This window comes from Camarhynchus parvulus, chromosome 22 (assembly GCF_901933205.1).
Source record: "Camarhynchus parvulus chromosome 22, STF_HiC, whole genome shotgun sequence".
In the NCBI taxonomy this organism is placed as follows: Eukaryota; Metazoa; Chordata; class Aves; order Passeriformes; family Thraupidae; genus Camarhynchus; species Camarhynchus parvulus.
The window spans coordinates 3,888,855-3,905,509 of NC_044592.1; the positions used below are offsets into that span (position 1 = coordinate 3,888,855).

At 53.9% G+C, this 16,655-nt stretch overlaps 2 protein-coding genes across 2 annotated transcripts in view; one reads left to right on the plus strand and one right to left on the minus strand.

The window, feature by feature from the left end:
* The first annotated feature begins 2,360 nt into the window (after nucleotides 1-2,360).
* STARD7 (StAR related lipid transfer domain containing 7) lies at nucleotides 2,361-10,179 on the plus strand. The gene is made up of 9 exons (XM_030964084.1): nucleotides 2,361-2,756; nucleotides 3,488-3,527; nucleotides 4,654-4,703; nucleotides 5,686-5,796; nucleotides 6,938-7,020; nucleotides 7,454-7,553; nucleotides 8,240-8,324; nucleotides 9,310-9,486; nucleotides 10,085-10,179. The coding sequence occupies exons 1-9, from the start codon at nucleotides 2,361-2,363 to the stop codon at nucleotides 10,177-10,179; spliced, it is 1,137 nt and encodes a 378-aa protein (XP_030819944.1).
* A 1-nt stretch (nucleotide 10,180) lies between these two features.
* SNRNP200 (small nuclear ribonucleoprotein U5 subunit 200) overlaps nucleotides 10,181-16,655 on the minus strand; it is a 35,793-nt gene continuing 29,318 nt past the window's right edge. The window contains exons 37-45 of the mRNA XM_030964196.1: nucleotides 16,138-16,327; nucleotides 15,346-15,510; nucleotides 14,948-15,065; nucleotides 14,503-14,650; nucleotides 13,615-13,791; nucleotides 13,036-13,196; nucleotides 12,128-12,198; nucleotides 11,853-11,956; nucleotides 10,181-10,788 (exon numbers count right to left, since the gene is read on the minus strand). Of these exons, the coding sequence (XP_030820056.1) occupies nucleotides 10,645-10,788; nucleotides 11,853-11,956; nucleotides 12,128-12,198; nucleotides 13,036-13,196; nucleotides 13,615-13,791; nucleotides 14,503-14,650; nucleotides 14,948-15,065; nucleotides 15,346-15,510; nucleotides 16,138-16,327 (1,278 nt within the window). The 3' untranslated portion in view covers nucleotides 10,181-10,644. The remainder of the gene's footprint in view (nucleotides 10,789-11,852; nucleotides 11,957-12,127; nucleotides 12,199-13,035; nucleotides 13,197-13,614; nucleotides 13,792-14,502; nucleotides 14,651-14,947; nucleotides 15,066-15,345; nucleotides 15,511-16,137; nucleotides 16,328-16,655) is intronic.

Here is a 16,655-nt window from a genome sequence, read left to right on the forward strand (position 1 = left end):
ACAGGATTTCTCCAGGTGGATCCCAGGAGGTCATCCAGGGCCTCGGTCCCGCAGCGGTTCCGTGCCTCTCCTGCTCCAGGTGGGTTTTCCTTGGAATGAGGGGAGTGGGATCCACCTGGCCTGAGAACTTCGGGATCCACAATTTCCCAATGGAATCAGAACTTTGGGATCTCCATGGATCCAGAACTTTCCCCAATGGAATGAGAGAACTTTGGGATACCCAATTCCCAATGGAATGAGAACTTTGGGATCTCCATGGATCCAGAACTTTGGGATCCCCAATTCCCAATGGAATCAGAACTTTGGGATCTCCAAAGGAAGGGAAAGGGATCCCCAATTCCCAATGGAATCAGAACTTTGGGATCTCCAGGGATCCAGAACTTCGGGATCCCCAATTCCCCAATGGAATCAGAACTTTGGGATCCCCATGGATCCAGAACTTTGGGATCCCCACTTCCCAATGGAATGAGAACTTTGGGATCCCCAATTCCCAATGGAATGAGAACTTTGGGATTTCCATGGATCCAGAACTTTGGGATCCCCAATTCCCTGTGGATCAAGAACTTCGGGATCCACCGTTCCCCATGGACCGAGAAGTTTGGGATCTGAAATTCCCAATGGATCAAAAACTTTGGGGTCCCCCTTGGACTGAGAACTTTGGGGTCAGGAATTCCCAACGGATCCAGAACTTTGGGATCCCCAATTCCCCGAGGATCCAGAACTTCGGGATTCCCCCGGAATGAAAACTTTGGGATCCCCAATTCCCACCGGTTCCCAAACTTTGGGATTCCCCACCCCGGCCCCCCCTTTTCCCCCATTTCTCCCCCTATTTAAAAATTTGGGAATTCCCATCCCCGCTGCCCCTTTCCCCCCCCATGGACATTCTGCACTTTATTCCAGGCTCTGGGAATTCCGGGATCGCCTTTGGGGTTTGGTTTTGGGGTTTTTTTTGGGGTCATCCCACAAAATTTGGGAATTTCGGCCTCCTGGGAAATCGGGATGAGCCCTGCTGGAAAAACCCGGAGCTTTTATGCAAATCCCTCCGCTCCCATCCCACTTTTCCCCCACTAAATTCCCATTTTTTTTTCCCTGCTCTGATTTTTCCCAGAAATTTTTGGGGCCAAAACAAAAAAAAAAAGAAAAAAATCCTGTCAGGATTGAAATTCCCAACAAAATTCCCATTCCTGGAAGGCTTCGGCTCACAGGGGATTTTTTAGGGAATCTCCTGAATTTTTATGGAATTTTAACCCCGGGATCCGACTCCTTGGAGGTCCCAATGCTTTTATCCCGATTTTCCCGCTTTTATCCTGAATTTCCCGCTTTTATCCTCATTTTCCTGCTCTTTTTTCCCTTTTTTCCCCATTTTTTCATCCCCCTGGCTATGCAAGAGCTCCCCCGGGATGGAAATCCCAGAAAAATCCTGGAAAAATAAAAATTCTGAGGAAAAAAAAAAACAAACAAACAAATCCGGGAAAGGCTCGGGAAGAGCCGAACCGACCCGAAAACCCCCGCGGGGAAAATCCCGGGATTTGGGATCCGCCGGGAAAAGCTTCGGGATTCCCTGGATATGCAAAGAGGGCGCGAATAAATCTGGGAAAAATGGGATTTTCCGGAGAGAATTCCCAAAAAAAACCCCCGGGGATGGGGGGAGGGAGGGCGGTGTCGCTCGGGGATTTTGGGATTTGGGATCGGCCGCGGGATTTGGGGGAATAATGGGGGGGAAAGAGGCCGGGGGGTGGAGCCTGAAAAATGGGGCTGGATCCCAAAAAACGGGCTGGATCCTAAAAATAATGGGCTGGATCCCATACAACTGGAATGGATCCCATAAAATGGGGCTGGATCCCATGAAATTGCCCTGGATCCCCTAAAACCGAGCGGGATCCCAAAAATTTCCCGCCCTTGAGCCCCGCTGGGGGCGTGGCCCCGCTCAAGCCCCGCCCCCAAGCATCCCCGCCCAGCCAAGCCCCGCCCCTTTCCCTTTCGCCCTTGCCGCCCTCGCTTCCGGTACCGTGCACGGGTGGGCGTGGCTTCCCCTCCGCAGCCAATCACCGCGCGGGGCGGCACTGCTCGGACCAATGGGAAGGCCGGAACCGCCCAGACCCCACAGCGCCCCATAACAACCCCAAAGAGCGTCCCAAAAACCCCGAAAATTCCCAAAAATCCCCTAAAACCCCCCCGACGCCATAGCTGCTCAGGGGGCGTGGCCACGCACAAGCCCCGCCCACCCCTTCGCCTCCTTCTCCCTCTACCCCTCACACCCCCTTCCGGTATCACGCGCTGCTGGGCGTGGCTTTATCCTCTCCAGCCAATCACCGCGCGGGGCGGTGCAGCGCCGACCAATCGCGGCGCGGCTCGCGGCGATGACGCGGCTGGAGCGCGACGCGCGGCGCGGCGGGGCCGGCATGTGGCGGCCGCTGGCCGCGCTCGCCGCCCGCGGCGGCACCGGAGCCCGGCGGGCCAGCGGCGGAGCTTCCCCGGCCCCGCGCCGCTGCCGCTGCTGCTGGCGCTGCTCGCCCGCCACTGCGGCTGCGGGAGGCGCGCCGGGCCCGGCAGCGCTGCGGGCCCGGGGACGCGGCCCGCGGCACCGGGAGAGGAACCGGGAGCGGCTCCGGGAGCGGCGGCTCCGGGCGCGGCCGCTGGGGAGGGCCCCGGGGCCGGTGCGGGCCGGGCGCGCCGCGGGGCAGCCTGATGGCCGCGATCGGTGCCGGGGCCTTCGTGTGGGACGGGCAGCGCATCGAGGAGGAGGAGCTGAGGCGGTGAGCGGGAAACGCCGGGAATAACGGCGGGGATAACACCGGGATAACGGCGGGATAACAGCGGGAATAACGGCGGGGATAACGGGGATTACACCGGGATAACGGCGGGAATAACACCGGGATAACGGCGGGAATAACACCGGGATAACGGCGGGGATAACGGGGATTATACCGGGAATAACACCGGGATAACGGCGGGGATAACACCGGGATAACGGCGGGGATAACGGCGGGAATAACGGCGGGGATAACACCGGGATAACGGGGGATAACGGGGATACACGGGAATTACACCGGGATAACGGCGGGAATAACGGGGGGAATAACACCGGGAACGGCGGGGATAACACCGGGAATAACGGAGGGGTCACGGATAACGGCGATAACGGGGATTAACGGCGGGGGATTACCGTACACCGAATAACACCGGGTAACTTCACCGGGAATAACGGCGGGAATTATACCGGGAATAACGGCGGGTATAACGGGGATAACACCGGGAATTACACCGGGGATTCCCCCACCACCGAATAACGGGGATTATACCGGGATAACGGCGGAATAACTGGGGTAACGGGGATTACACCGGGATATACCGGATAACGGGGGATACACCGAATGGGGGATGGAGCGTGCGAGGTGCTGCGATCCCGGGTAAAACGCGCATTCCCCAGTACCGGGGTTCCCGCCCCCGTTAACCCAAATCCCCCCGTTAACTGGGTTTCCAGCAGGTCGCGCAGGAGCTGCAGGCGCTGGACCCCAAGTTCTCAAGTTCGCTGGGGGCGCTGCGCCTGACTTTTCAGACTCCCCAAAATCCCCAAAATCCCCGAAATTCCCAGTTCCAAATCCCCGAAAATCCCAATTCCCAAATTCCCCCAACCTCCTGAATTTCCAGAATCCCCAATTCCCCGAATCCCTGAATCCCAAATTCCCAAATCCCTGAAATTCCCAAATTCCAAATTCCTGAAATTCCCAAATTCCCAAATCCCTGAAATTCCCAAATTCTCAAATCCCTGAAATTCCCAAATTCCAAATTCCTGACTTTTCAGAATCCCCAAAATCCCTAAAATCCCTGAAATTCCCAATTCCCAAATCCCTGAACCCCCTTAATCCTCAATCCCCAAATTCCCTAAAATCCCTGAAATTCCCAATTCCCAAATTCCCCCAAATCCCAAATTCCAAATTCCTGACTTTTCAGAATCCCCAATCCCCAAAATCCCTAAAATCCCTGAAATTCCCAATTCCCAAATCCCCCAAATTCCCAAATTTCTGAATTTCCAGAATCCCCAATCCCCCAAATCCCAGAATCCCAAATTCCCAAATTCCTGAAATTCCCAAAGTCCCGAAATTCCAGACTTTCCAGAATCCCCAATTCCCAAATCGCCTAAAATCCGAAATTCCTCAATTCTCAAATTCCCCCAAATCCCAAACCTTGAATTTCTGACTTTCCAGAATTCCCAAAATCCCAAAATTCCAAACTCACCAATTCATCAATTCCCAAATTCCCCAAAATCCCAAATCTTGAATTCCTGAATTTCCAGAATCCCCAATCCCTGAAATCCCAAATTCTCAAATTCCTGAAATTCCCAAATTCCCTAAAATTCCTGAAATTCCTCAATTCCCAAATTCCTGAATTTCCAGAATCCCCAAATCCCCCGGAATCCCAAATTCACCAATTCCTCAATTCTCAAATTCCCCTAAAATCCCAAATCTTGAATTCCTGACTTTCCAGAATCCCCAATTCTCAAAATCCCAAATTCCCAACTTCCCCAAAATCTCTGAAATTCCAAAATTCCCAGATTTTTGGATTCCTGGGATATCTCAATTCCCAGGATTTTGGGGATTTTTGGAATTTTGGGATTTGCTGATTTTGGGGATTTTTGGGATTTTCCCACAGTTTTTGGCTCCTACACCGACGTCACTCCCAGGCAATTCTTCAACGTCCAGGTGAGTGGAATTCCTTTCAATTCCCCAAAATTCTAAAAATTCTAAAAATTCCTGGAATTCCGGCCGGGATTTGACTCCAGGCCTGGGAATCTTTGGGAATTCCGGGCGGATCCCAGAAAAAACCTGGAAAATTCCCATTTTTGATCCCATCCCGGGGAATTCCCAATCCCCATTTTCCCAAACATTCCCGGAAATTCCGGATTTCCACCCAAGGCTTTTCCGGGATTGGGCTGGGGGAGGGGAAGGGATTTTTCCCTGGTTTTTCCTGGAATTCCGGAGCTTTCCCGATTTTTCCCAACCCATCCCAATTTCCTCTGGAATTCCAGGATTTTTCCTGCCATTCCTGATCCTCATTTTCCTGGGAATTCTGGGGTTTCTCCCTCCTGATTTTTCTTGGGATTCCAGGTTTTCCCCATCCTGATTTTTCCTGCAATTCTGGGATTTTCCAGATCCCATTTTTCCCGCATTCCCCATTCTTGTTTTTCCTGGAATTCCAGGATTTATTCCCGTTTTTTCCCCCGCTCCCGTTTCCCCGGGATTTCTCATTATCCCACGTTCATTTCCGGGATTTCCCCATCCCGATTTTCCCTGGAATTCTTTCAGTCGTTCCCGATCCCATTTCTCCTGGGAATTCCGGGATTTGTTCCTGGGGTTTTTTTCCCCAATCCCGTTTTCCCGGGATTTCCCTGCCCCTGTTTTCCCTGGAATTCTGGGATTTCTCTGGATTTCCCGTTCTCCCGGGTTTGTTTCTGGGGTTTCCCTGGAATTCCCCATTTTCCCGGGTTTGTTTCTGGGGTTTCCGGGATTGTTTCTGGAATTCCCGGGATTGTTTCTGGATTTCTGGAATTCCCGTTATCCCGGGTTTGTTTCTGGGGTTTCCCTGGATTTCCCCGTTATCCCGGGATTGTTTCTGGGGTTTCCGGTTATCCCGGGATTGTTTCTGGGGTTTCCCTCTATCCCGGGGTTTTGGGGCCGTTCCCAGCTGGACACCGAGTACCGGAAGCAGTGGGACTCGCTGGTGCTGAAGCTCGACGTGGTGGAGCGGGACCCGGCCACGGGGTCCGAGGTGATCCACTGGGTTACACAGTTCCCGGTGAGATTCGGATCGGGGATTTGGGATTGGGGATTTGGGATTGGGATCATGGATCGGGGTTTGGATTGGGTTCTGGGGTTTGGGATTGGGATCTGGGATCGGGGTTTGGGATTGGGATTGGGGTTTGGGATTGGGATCCAAGGGGATCCACTGGGTCACACAGTTCCCGGTGAGAGATTCGGGATGGGGATTTGGGATTGGGATCTGGGATTGGGGTTTGGGATTGGAGATTTGGGATCGGGGATTGGGATTGGGATTGGGGTTTGGGATTGGGATCCACTGGGTTACACAGTTCCCGGTGAGAGATTGGGATTGGGAGATTTGGGATTGGGGTTTGGGGATTTGGGATTGGGGATCTGGGATTGGGGATTTGGGATTGGGACTGGGGTTTGGGATCCAAGGGGATCCACTGGGTCACACAGTTCCCGGTGAGAGATTCGGGATTGGAGATTTGGGATTGGGGTTTGGGGATTTGGGATTGGGGATCTGGGATCGGGGTTTGGGATTGGGACTGGGGTTTGGGATCCAAGGGGATCCACTGGGTCACACAGTTCCCGGTGAGAGATTCGGGATCGGGATTTGGGATTGGGGATTTGGGATTGGGCTTTGGGGTCTGAGGTGATCCACTGGGTCACACAGTTCCTGGTGAGAGATTTGGGATCAGGATTGGGATTTGGGATTGGGGATTGGAGTTTGGGGATTTGGGATCAGGGTTTGGGATCGGGATTTGGGATTGGGGTTTGGGATTTGCGATTGGGGTTTGGGATCTGAAGAGATCCACTGGGTCACGCAGTTCCTGGTGAGAGATTTGGGAGCGGGGATTTGGGATTGGGATTTGGGATCGGGGTTTGGGATCTGGTACTGGGATTTGGGATCCGAGGGGATCCACAGGGTCACACAGTTCCCGGTGAGAAATTTGGGATCGGGTTTGGGGATTTGGGATCTGGGGTTTGGGATCCAAGGGGATCCACTGGGTCACGCAGTTCCCATTGAGCCCCTGGGATTTGGGGTCTGGGATCAAAATTTGGGATCGGGATTTGGGATCTGGGGTCGGGGCTGATCCTGTTCCCCGAGATGGGATTGGGATCGGATCTGGGATCTGGGATCTGGGATCCACGTGGGGCTCCCGTTCCCGCCGCAGTACCCGATGTACTCCCGGGATTACGTTTACGTCCGGCGCTACAGCGTCGACAGCGACCGCAACCTCATGGTGCTCGTCTCCAGGTGTGGCGTCCGGAAAAAACCACAGAATTCCCAACATTCCCACAGAATTCCCCCCAGAAAAATCCCCCTGCAATTCCCCCAAAAAATTCCTCCTAGACTTCCCAAAAATTCCCTCGTGGAATTCCTGACAAACCCCCATTGAAATCCCGAAAAATCCCCCATTGAAATCCCGAAAACCCCCACAGAATTCCCAGAAAAATAACCCTGGAATTCCCAAAAACAACCCCAAACCCATGGAATTCCCAAAAAACCCCACTGAATTCCTGGAAAAACCCCATGGAATTCCCAAAAAATCCCCTATGCGATTCCCACCCCAAAATCCCAATTCCCATCGTTTTTCCAGGGATTTATTTTGGTTTTTCCCCAACCCCCACCCCAAATTCTTTTGAGGATGGTCCCGAATTCCTGAAAAATTCCCAAATAATCCCCGCAGGGCCGTGGAGCATCCCGGGATTCCCGAGGACCCCGAGCACGTCCGGGTTCGGAGCTACGAATCCCACATGGTGATCCGGCCCCACCGCGGCTTCGACGAGGTGGGAATGCCCAAAATCCCGGAAAACCTGGGAAAAATCCTGGGAAAACAACAGGAAAAATTGGGGGAAAATCTGGGAAAAAAATCCAGGAAAAATCTGGGGAAAATTCCAGGAAAAATCTGGGGAAATTCCAGGAAAAATCTGGGGAAAATTCCAGGAAAAATCTGGGGAAAAATCCAGGAAAAATCTGGGGAAAATTCCAGGAAAAATCTGGGGGAATTCCAGGAAAATTGGGAAAAATTCCGGGAAAATTGGGAAAAACTGGGGAAAATCCTGGAAAAAAAAATCACAGAAAAATCTCAGGAAAATTGGTGGAAAATCCCAGGAAAATCCAGGGAAATCTTGTAAAAACTGGGGGAAATCTGGGAAAAAACCCTGGAATAACTGGGGCAAATCCTGGGAAAATCAGGGAAATCCTGGGAATAACTGGGGCAAATCCTGGGAAATACTGGGAAAAGTGGGAAGAACTGGGAAAAATCAAGAGGGGGAAAAAAATCTTGGGAAATCCCAGGATTTTGGGGAGTTTGGGGTCGGTTCTGGGGGTGGGAATGGGGAAAGGGGGAGGAAAATCCCCAAAAATTGGGGAAACCCCCAAATAATTTGGAGAATTTGGGATCTGGGGGTGGTTCCTGGGTCAGTTCCCGGCAGGAATTGTTGGGATTTTGGGGGATTTTGGTGTTTTGCAGAACGGCTTCGATTACCTGCTGACGTACAGCGACAACCCCCAGACCGTGTTCCCGCGCTACTGCCTCAGCTGGATGGTGTCCAGCGGTGAGAATTCCCAAAAAATTCCCAAAATTCCAGGGAAATCCTGGGGGAAAGGAAAGGAAAAAAGGAGGGAGGAAAAGAAGGAAAAAGAAAAGGGGAAAAAGTGCGGAGAAAAGAGGAAAAATTGGAAAAATTGGGGAGAGAAAGGAGAAAAATTGGGAAAAAGGGAAAATGGGGGGGAAAAATTTTTTTTAGATCCAGGAAGGGGGAAAAATTGGGGGAAAAGTGGGAAAAATTGGGGGGAAATGGAGAAAAAATTGGGAGAAAAATGGGGAAAAAATGGGGAAAAATTAGGGAAAAAAGGGAGAAGGGGTTGGGAATTGATTCCCACCCTTTGGGGTCGGCAGGAATGCCGGAGTTCCTGGAGAAGCTGCACTGGGGAAAAAGGGAAAATGGGGAGGGGAAAGGGAAAAATTGGGGAAAAAAGGGAAAAATTGGGAAAAAGAAGGGGAAAATCTGGGAAAAATGGGAGAGGGAAGGGGGGAAATTGAGAAGAATGGAAAAATTGCAGAAAGGGAAAAATTGGGAAAAGAGATAAAAATTGGGAAAAAATATAAAGTGGGGAAAAATGGGAAAAAAAAGATAAAAATTGGAAAAAGAATGGAAAAATTGAGAAAAATTGGGGGAAATGGTAAAAAATTGGGGGGAAATGGAGAAAAAATGGGGGAAAAAGGAGAAAATTGGGGGGAAAGGGGGAAAATTTGGGAGAAGGGTTTCCCAGCCTGTGGGGTCGCCAGGAATGCCGGAGTTCCTGGAGAAGCTGCACTGGGGAAAAAGGGAAAAATCAGAAAAACTGGGAAAGAAGGGGAAAAAAGATAAAAATTGGGAGAAAGGTGGGAAAAACTGGGGGGAAAATGGAGAAAAAATGGGAAAAAAATGGGGCAAGAGGGTAAAAAATGGGGAGAAAAATGGGGAAAAAAAGGAGAAAATTGGGGGGGGAAAGGGGGAAAATTTGGGAGAAGGGTTTCCCAGCCTGCGGGGTTGGCAGGGATGCCGGAGTTCCTGGAGAAGCTGCACTCGGCGGCGCTGAAGGCCAAGAAGATGGAGCTGGAGCTGAGGGATTACCTGAGCCCGGCCAAGGGCCCCGAGCCCCGCGGGGCCGCCCAGCACCTGGAGTACGCCTGGGAAAACGGCTGGAAAACATCTGGGAAACGGTGGGAAAACGGCTGGAAAACATCTGGGAAACGGTGGGAAAACGGCTGGAAAACATCTGGAAAATGGTGGGAAAACGGCTGGAAAACATCTGGAAAATGGTGGGAAAACGGCAGGAAAATGTCTGGAAAGTTGATGGGAAAACAGCAGGAAAATGGCGGAAAATTGACGGAAAATGGCGGGAAAATGACCAGAAAATGGCGGAGAACAGAAGGAAAATGGCGGGAAACCAACGGGGAAATGGCGGGAAAATTCCAGGAAAAGTCCCAGGAAAACTTTGGGAATGGATGGGGAAATGCCAGCAATAAACTGGGAAACAAAAAACTCTGGGGGTTGATCCCAGAAGCACTGGAAATAAACTGGGAAAAAAACCTGAGGATTGGTCCTGAAAATATTGGGAATAAATTTGGGAATTGTTCTAAAAGCACTGGGAATAAAATGGGAAAAATAAATGGGAATTGGCCCAGAAACACCAGGAATAAACCTGGGAACTGCCCCCCAAAAAAAGGGAATAAACTGGGAAAAAATCTGGGAATTTTCCCAAATAAAGTGGGAATAAAGTGGGAAAAAAACGTCCCCAGGAACTTCCAGGACCTTCCCATGTCCTCCAGAAATAAGGAAATTCGGGATCCAGGATTTTGGGATTGCGGAATTTGGGATCCAGGGGTTTGGGATCTGGGAATTTGGGGTCCAGCACCGAGTCTGAGTCGCATCCCAAAATTTATTCCAACCTAAAACAAAAAACTCTGTACAAAACATCCAAACCCTAAAACCCGACGGGAGCGCAGGACGGGGATCTGGGGGATTTTCTGGGATTGTTGCTGGGATTCTGGGGGATTTTCTGGGACTTTGATGGGATTTTCTGGTATTTTACAGTATTTGGGTGGGATTTCCCTGGGATATTTTGGGGTTCTCTGGGATATTTTGGGATTCTGTGGGATTTTACTGGGATATTTTGGGATTCTCTGGGATATTTTGGGATTCTGAGGGATTTTTAAGATCCTGAGGGACATTTGGGATCCCAAGGGATTTTTTAGGATTCTCTGGGCCGTTTTAGGATTCTGTGGGATATTTTGGAATTCTGTGGGATATTTTGGAATTGGGAGAGTTTTCTCTGGGCCGTTTGGGATCCTGATGGGTTTTTAGGATCCCGAGGGGCTCAGTTTGGGGCTCAGTCGGAGTCGGAGTCGCTCTCGGCCTCCTTGACGTCCACGCTGAATTTGTACTCCTGGTCGCAGCCCATGTAGGCGTCGCTCATGAAGAACAGCGTGTAGTGCTGGGTGCCCGCCGCCGGTGCCACGAAGTCCAGCTTCACCTGGGGACAGGGACAGCACCGCGGGTCACACGGGGCCACCCAGCCTGTGGCACCATGGTGTGACCCCATAACACCTCGGTGTGACCCAGCCAGGTGTCACCCAGGGTCACCCAGCCCGTGGCACCACAATGTCACCCCATAGCACCATGGTGTGACCCCATAGCACCTCGGTGTGACCCAGCCCGGTGTCAGCCAGGGTCACCCAGCCTGTGGCACCTTGGTGTGACCCAGTCCAGCTTCACCTGGGGACAGGGACAGCACCGCGGGTCACACGGGGCCACCCAGACTGTGGCACCTTGGTGTGACCCCATAGCACCTCGGTGTGACCCCACAGCACCTCTGTGAGCCAGCCCGGTGTCACCTTAGTGTCACTAGGGCCACCTGGGGTCACCCAGCCCATGGCACCTCGGTGTGACCCCATAGCACCTCTGTGAGCCAGCCCAGTGTCACCCAGGGTCACCCAGCCTGTGGCACCTCAGTGTGACCCAGTCCAGCTTCACCTGGGGACAGGGACAGCACCGCGGGTCACACGGGGTCACCCGGGTCACCCAGCCTGTGGCACCTCAGTGTGACCCCACAGCACCTTGGTGTGACCCAGCCCGGTGTCACCTGGGGTCACCCAGCCTGTGGCACCTTGGTGTGACCCAGTCCAGCTTCACCTGGGGACAGGGACAGCACTGCGGGTCACATGGGGTCACCCAGCCCGTGGCACCTCGGTGTGACCCAGCCCGGTGTCACCTTAGTGTCACCCAGCCCATGGCACCATGGTGTGACCCCATAGCACCTCTGTGAGCCAGCCCAGTGTCACCCAGCCCATGGCACCACGATGTCACTCCATAGCACCATGGTGTGACCCCATAGCACCTTGGTGTGACCCAGTCCAGCTTCACCTGGGGACAGGGACAGCACCATGGGTCACCTGGGGTCACCCAGCCCGTGGCACCTCGGTGGGACCCAGCCCGGTGTCACGCAGTGTCACCCAGCCCGTGGCACCCACCCTGTGCCACCGTAGTGTCACCACCACGGTGTCACTCATGTCACCCCCAGTGTCACCCCAGTGTCACCTTGGCCTTCTGCTGCAGCGTCAGGCGTTTGATGGAGATGAGGCTGTTGGACTTGGAGTCACCGATCACCACCCACCAGCCCTCCTCACGCTTCTGTGGGGACATCAAGGGGACATCGGGGACATCAGGGACACTGTCACCGCAGTGCCACCCCCATCCCCACCCACCAGCCCTCCTCACGCTTCTGTGGGGACATCAGGGACATTGGGGACATCACTGGGATGGATGGGATTGGGATGGATGGGATCCCGACCCCGCGGTACCTGTGGGAACAGGGGGAGCGATGACCGGCCCGGTGACCTCCTCCTCACGCTCCAGCTGCACCAGCACCACCACGGGGCCACCACTGGGGACAGAGAACGGGATCAGTGACCACAAACCCCAAACCCCACCCTGATCCCACCCCAAACCCCATCCCAATCCCATCCCAGCACCACCACAGGGCCACCACTGGAGACACACAATGGGATCAGCAACAGTGGGCTCACACCATGATCCCGACCCCAATCGCGATCCCAATGATCCCAATCGCGATCCCGATGATCCCAACCCCATGCAGACCTGTGGATGCTGTCCCTGTCCCCCATGTTGGGGTAGCGGTTGAAGAACCATCTCCATCTCCATGACCCCAACAATCCCAATGACCCCAGTCACAACCCTGATGACCCCATACAAACCTGTGGATGCTGTCCCTGTCCCCCACCTCATGGGACAGCTCCATGTTGGGGTACCATCCATGGTTGCAGAACCATCTCCATGATCCCATCCCAATGATCCCAAGGATCTCAATGACCCCAATCCCATCCCAATGACCCCGATGGCCCCGCTGACCCCGGTGTCACCTGTGGATGCTGTCCCTGTCCCCCACCTCGTAGGACAGCCCCATATTGGGGTAGCGGATGAAGAACCATCTCCATTGCCATGATCCCAACAATCCCGATGACCCCAATCCCATCCCCAATGATCCCAATGGCCCCAATCCCAATGGCCCCGCTGAGCCTGGTCTCACCTGCGGATGCTGTCCCTGTCCCCCACCTCATGGGACAGCTCAATGTCGGGGTAGCAGTTGAAGAACCACCCCAATGATCCCAATGATCCCAAGGACTCCAATGACCCCAATCCCATCCCAATGACCCCAATCCCATCCCAATGACCCCGATGGCCCCGCTGAGCCCGGTCTCACCTGCGGATGCTGTCCCTGTCGCCCACCTCGTAGGACAGCTCGATGTTGGGGTAGCGGTTGCAGAAGCGCGCCACGTCGGCGATCTGCGCCTCGGGCAGCTGCAGCAGCGCCGTGCGCTCCTCGTCCTCCATCTCCATGATGTCAAACACGCTCTCCACGCCCTGCAGTGCCCACAGTCGGCCCAAGGTGTCCCCAAAGTGTCCCTTGGATATCCCCAAAGTGTCCTTTGGCTGCCTTTTGGGTGTCCCTTGGGTGCCCTTTGGATGTCCCCCGGGTATCCCCAAAGTGTCCCCAAGGTCTCCCTTGGGTGCCCCCTGGGTGTCCCCAAGGCATCCCCTGGGTCCCAAGGTGCTCCCTTGGGTGTGCCCTTGGTCCCAAGGTGTCCCCTAAGTCGCCCACAAGTGTCCCAAAAATGTCCCCAAAGTGTCCTTAAAGTGTTCCTTGGATGTCCCTTTGGTATCCCCAAGGTGTCCCCAAAATGTCCTTTGGGTGTCGCCTGGATGTCCCTTAGGTGTCCCCAGAGTGTCCCCAAGGTGTCCCCTGGGTCCCAAGGTGTCCCCAGGTGTCCCCAGGCCGTACCTTGTCCGTGCAGCGTTTGATGTGCTCGGAGGTGAAGTGGGGCAGCTGCTTCAGGTACGAGTCCTTGGACCACATGGCCTGGGTGACCATCTGGGCCAGCTCCATGGCGGCCAGCGCCGGGCTGAGCCACCCATTGCTGGACAGCACGTCCACGCAGGCCTGGATCAGCCGGATGGCCTGGACAGATGGACACGGATGGTCAGTGACAAGGACAGGGACATGGACACAGCCACCCATTGCTGGACAGCACGTCCACGCAGGCCCGGATCAGCCGGATGGCCTGGACAGATGGACACGGATGGACAGGGATGGTCAGGGATGGACAGGGGTGGTCAGGAATGGTCAGGGATGGACAGGGATGGACACGGATGGTCAGGGATGGTCAGTGATGGTCAGGGATGGACAGGGATGGACAGGGATGGACAGGGATGGTCAGTGATGGTCAGGGATGGACACGGATGGTCAGGAATGGACAGGGATGGTCAGGGATGGACAGGGATGGTCAGGAATGGACAGGGATGGTCAGTGACAGCCAGGGATGGGGACCTCACAGGATGGACCCAGGCTGGAGCAGTTCCTGCAGAACTGACCCCACAGAAGAGTGGCCATATGGGGCAATCCCTGGAGAACTGCCCCCATGGGATGGATCAATCCTGGAGAACTGCCCCCATGGGATGGATCAGTTCTGGAGAACTGCCCCCATGGGATGGAGCAATCCCTGAAGAACCTCATTATCCTGCCCCGCTTTCCTCAGCCATAAATCCCACCCCACCCCAAATCCAGCCCGTTTTCCCATGACGGATGGGGGATCTCTCCAGCTCCTCACCCCAAGAACCCTTAGCTGCGTTCCCCGTGCCCCGAGCGGGGTTTTGGGGTCTGGGCTCCCACCTTGCTGAGGATCTCCTCGGTGTCCGACTGCAGCTCCGCGCTCAGCTGCATGCGGGACAGGTGGGCCTGCAGCAGCAGGTTGGTCTTCACGTGGGGGTCGTTGAATTTGGGGTTGGTCAGTTTGTGGGGCACCTTCTGGGACAGCTGGGGGTGGAGGAGAAACCCTTTAGTGCCCAACCCCCAAATTGGTGCTTGACCCCAAAACCAGCTTCATCCCCGGGGTGGAGGAGGGCGAGAGGTTTTGGGACTGCGGAATTAATGGGGTTGGGATTGTTGAGTGCAAATCCCATCTCATCCCATTCCATCCCAACCCCATAGATCCCATTACATCCCATCATTCCCATTGACCCCATCCCATGGATCCCAGTGATCCCATTGACTCTATGCCACGGATCCCAATGATCCCAATGATCCCACTGACCCCAATGATCCCGCACCCCAATGACGCAGCAGGTTGTCCTCGTGGTGCCGGATGGGGATGTTCTCGTACTCGGCGGCGTTGGAGATGATCTCCAGCAGCCCCCGCACCTTGGTCTTGGCGTTGAGGGACATGCTGAACAGTTCTGGGGGAAAACACACAAAAATTGGGAATTTTGGGGAGAAAATACAAAACAATTGGGAATTTGGGGGGGAAAACCCAAAGCTAGGGATTTTTCTGGAATGAAAATTAACAAATAGGGATTTTTTGGGACAACACACCAAAACTGGGAGTTTTTGAGGGAAACACCCAAACCCATGGATTTTTTTGAGGGAAATTCCCAACTCCATGGATTTTTTGGTTTCAAATCCCCAAACCCATGGAGTTTTTTGGGAAAAGGGCGGAATCCCGGGGTTCTGGGGCACCTATGGTGGTGTAGTTGATGTAGTAGTAGGCGGCGATCATGCCCAGGTTGAGCGGCGCCACGTCCATCTCGTCCTCGATGCTGATGCACTTGGACTGCTCCAGGTCGCTGAGGGTCTGCTCCACCAGCTCCGACAGGTGATCCGACAGGTGCCGGTGGGACACGCCTGCGGCGGGATCGGGGGGTCACGGCAATGATGGGATCGGGATGGGAATGATGGGATTGGGATGGATGGGAATGATGGGATTGGGATGGATGGGAATGATGGGATTGGGATGGAAATGATGGGATTGGGATGGATGGGAATGGGATGGATGGGATTGGGATGGATGGAAATGATGGGATTGGGATGGAAATGATGGGATTGGGATGGATGGGATGGGATTGGGATGGATGGGAATGATGGGATTGGGATGGATGGGATTGGGATGGACAGGATTGGGGTGGATGGGGTGGGGTGAGACGCAATGGGATAATGGGATGGGACAGGATTTGGATGGGGTGGGATGTGATGGGATAAAGGGATCATGGGATAATGGGATGAGACAATGGGATAATAAAATGGGGTAATGCAATGGGGTAATAGGATAACGGGATAACGGGTAACAGGATAATGAGAATATGGGATAATGGGATAATGGAGGGATGGGATAGGATGGGATCCATGGGATGGGATGGGATGGGAAATGATGGGACAGGACGGGCTTGCCAGCACCGTTACCACCCCAGGACATTCCAGGAACCGTTCCCAGGCTGCAGGAGCTCCCTGCTGGCACACAGACCCCATTCCCACCTTGCAGGTTGTAGTAGTTGGGGTTCTGGGTCATCCTGCGGTACAGGAAGGTCCAGGTCAGGTAGTCCACGGCGTCCTGCTTGTTCTCGATGGTCTTGGTGACGATCTCGGCGTTGAAGTGGTCGTGCATGCAGTGGTCCAGGTGAGACTCCACTGGAAGAGGCTCGTACAGGAACTTCTTAAAGAAATCCTGTGGCAGGATGGGGCAGGAAAAGGGAAAGAATTCAAGATTTCATCCCAAAAATAGTGTAGGAATGCTCACTGTGGTGCTCTGGGAGGGTTTGGATTGTCCCCATGGTGATCTCAACTCTAGTGAGGGTTTGGATCCTGTTCCATTCCATTCCATTCCATTCCATTCCATTCCATTCCATTCCTATGGATCCCAACCCATCCCATCATTTCCATCCCGTCCCACTGATCTCATGGATCCCATTCCACCTCAGCCCATTAACCCTGTTGATCCCATCCCATCCCATCCCATCCCATCCCATCCCATCCCATCCCATCCCATCCCATCC

Coding starts and splice junctions, on each gene's coding strand:
- STARD7 (XM_030964084.1), top strand. CDS start 2,361: ATGACGCGGCTGGAGCGCGACGCGCGGCGCGGCGGGGCCGGCATGTGG. Junction 4,704..5,685: donor GGCAATTCTTCAACGTCCAG/GTGAGTGGAATT, acceptor GGCCGTTCCCAG/CTGGACACCGAGTACCGGAA. Junction 7,554..8,239: donor CCCACCGCGGCTTCGACGAG/GTGGGAATGCCC, acceptor GGTGTTTTGCAG/AACGGCTTCGATTACCTGCT.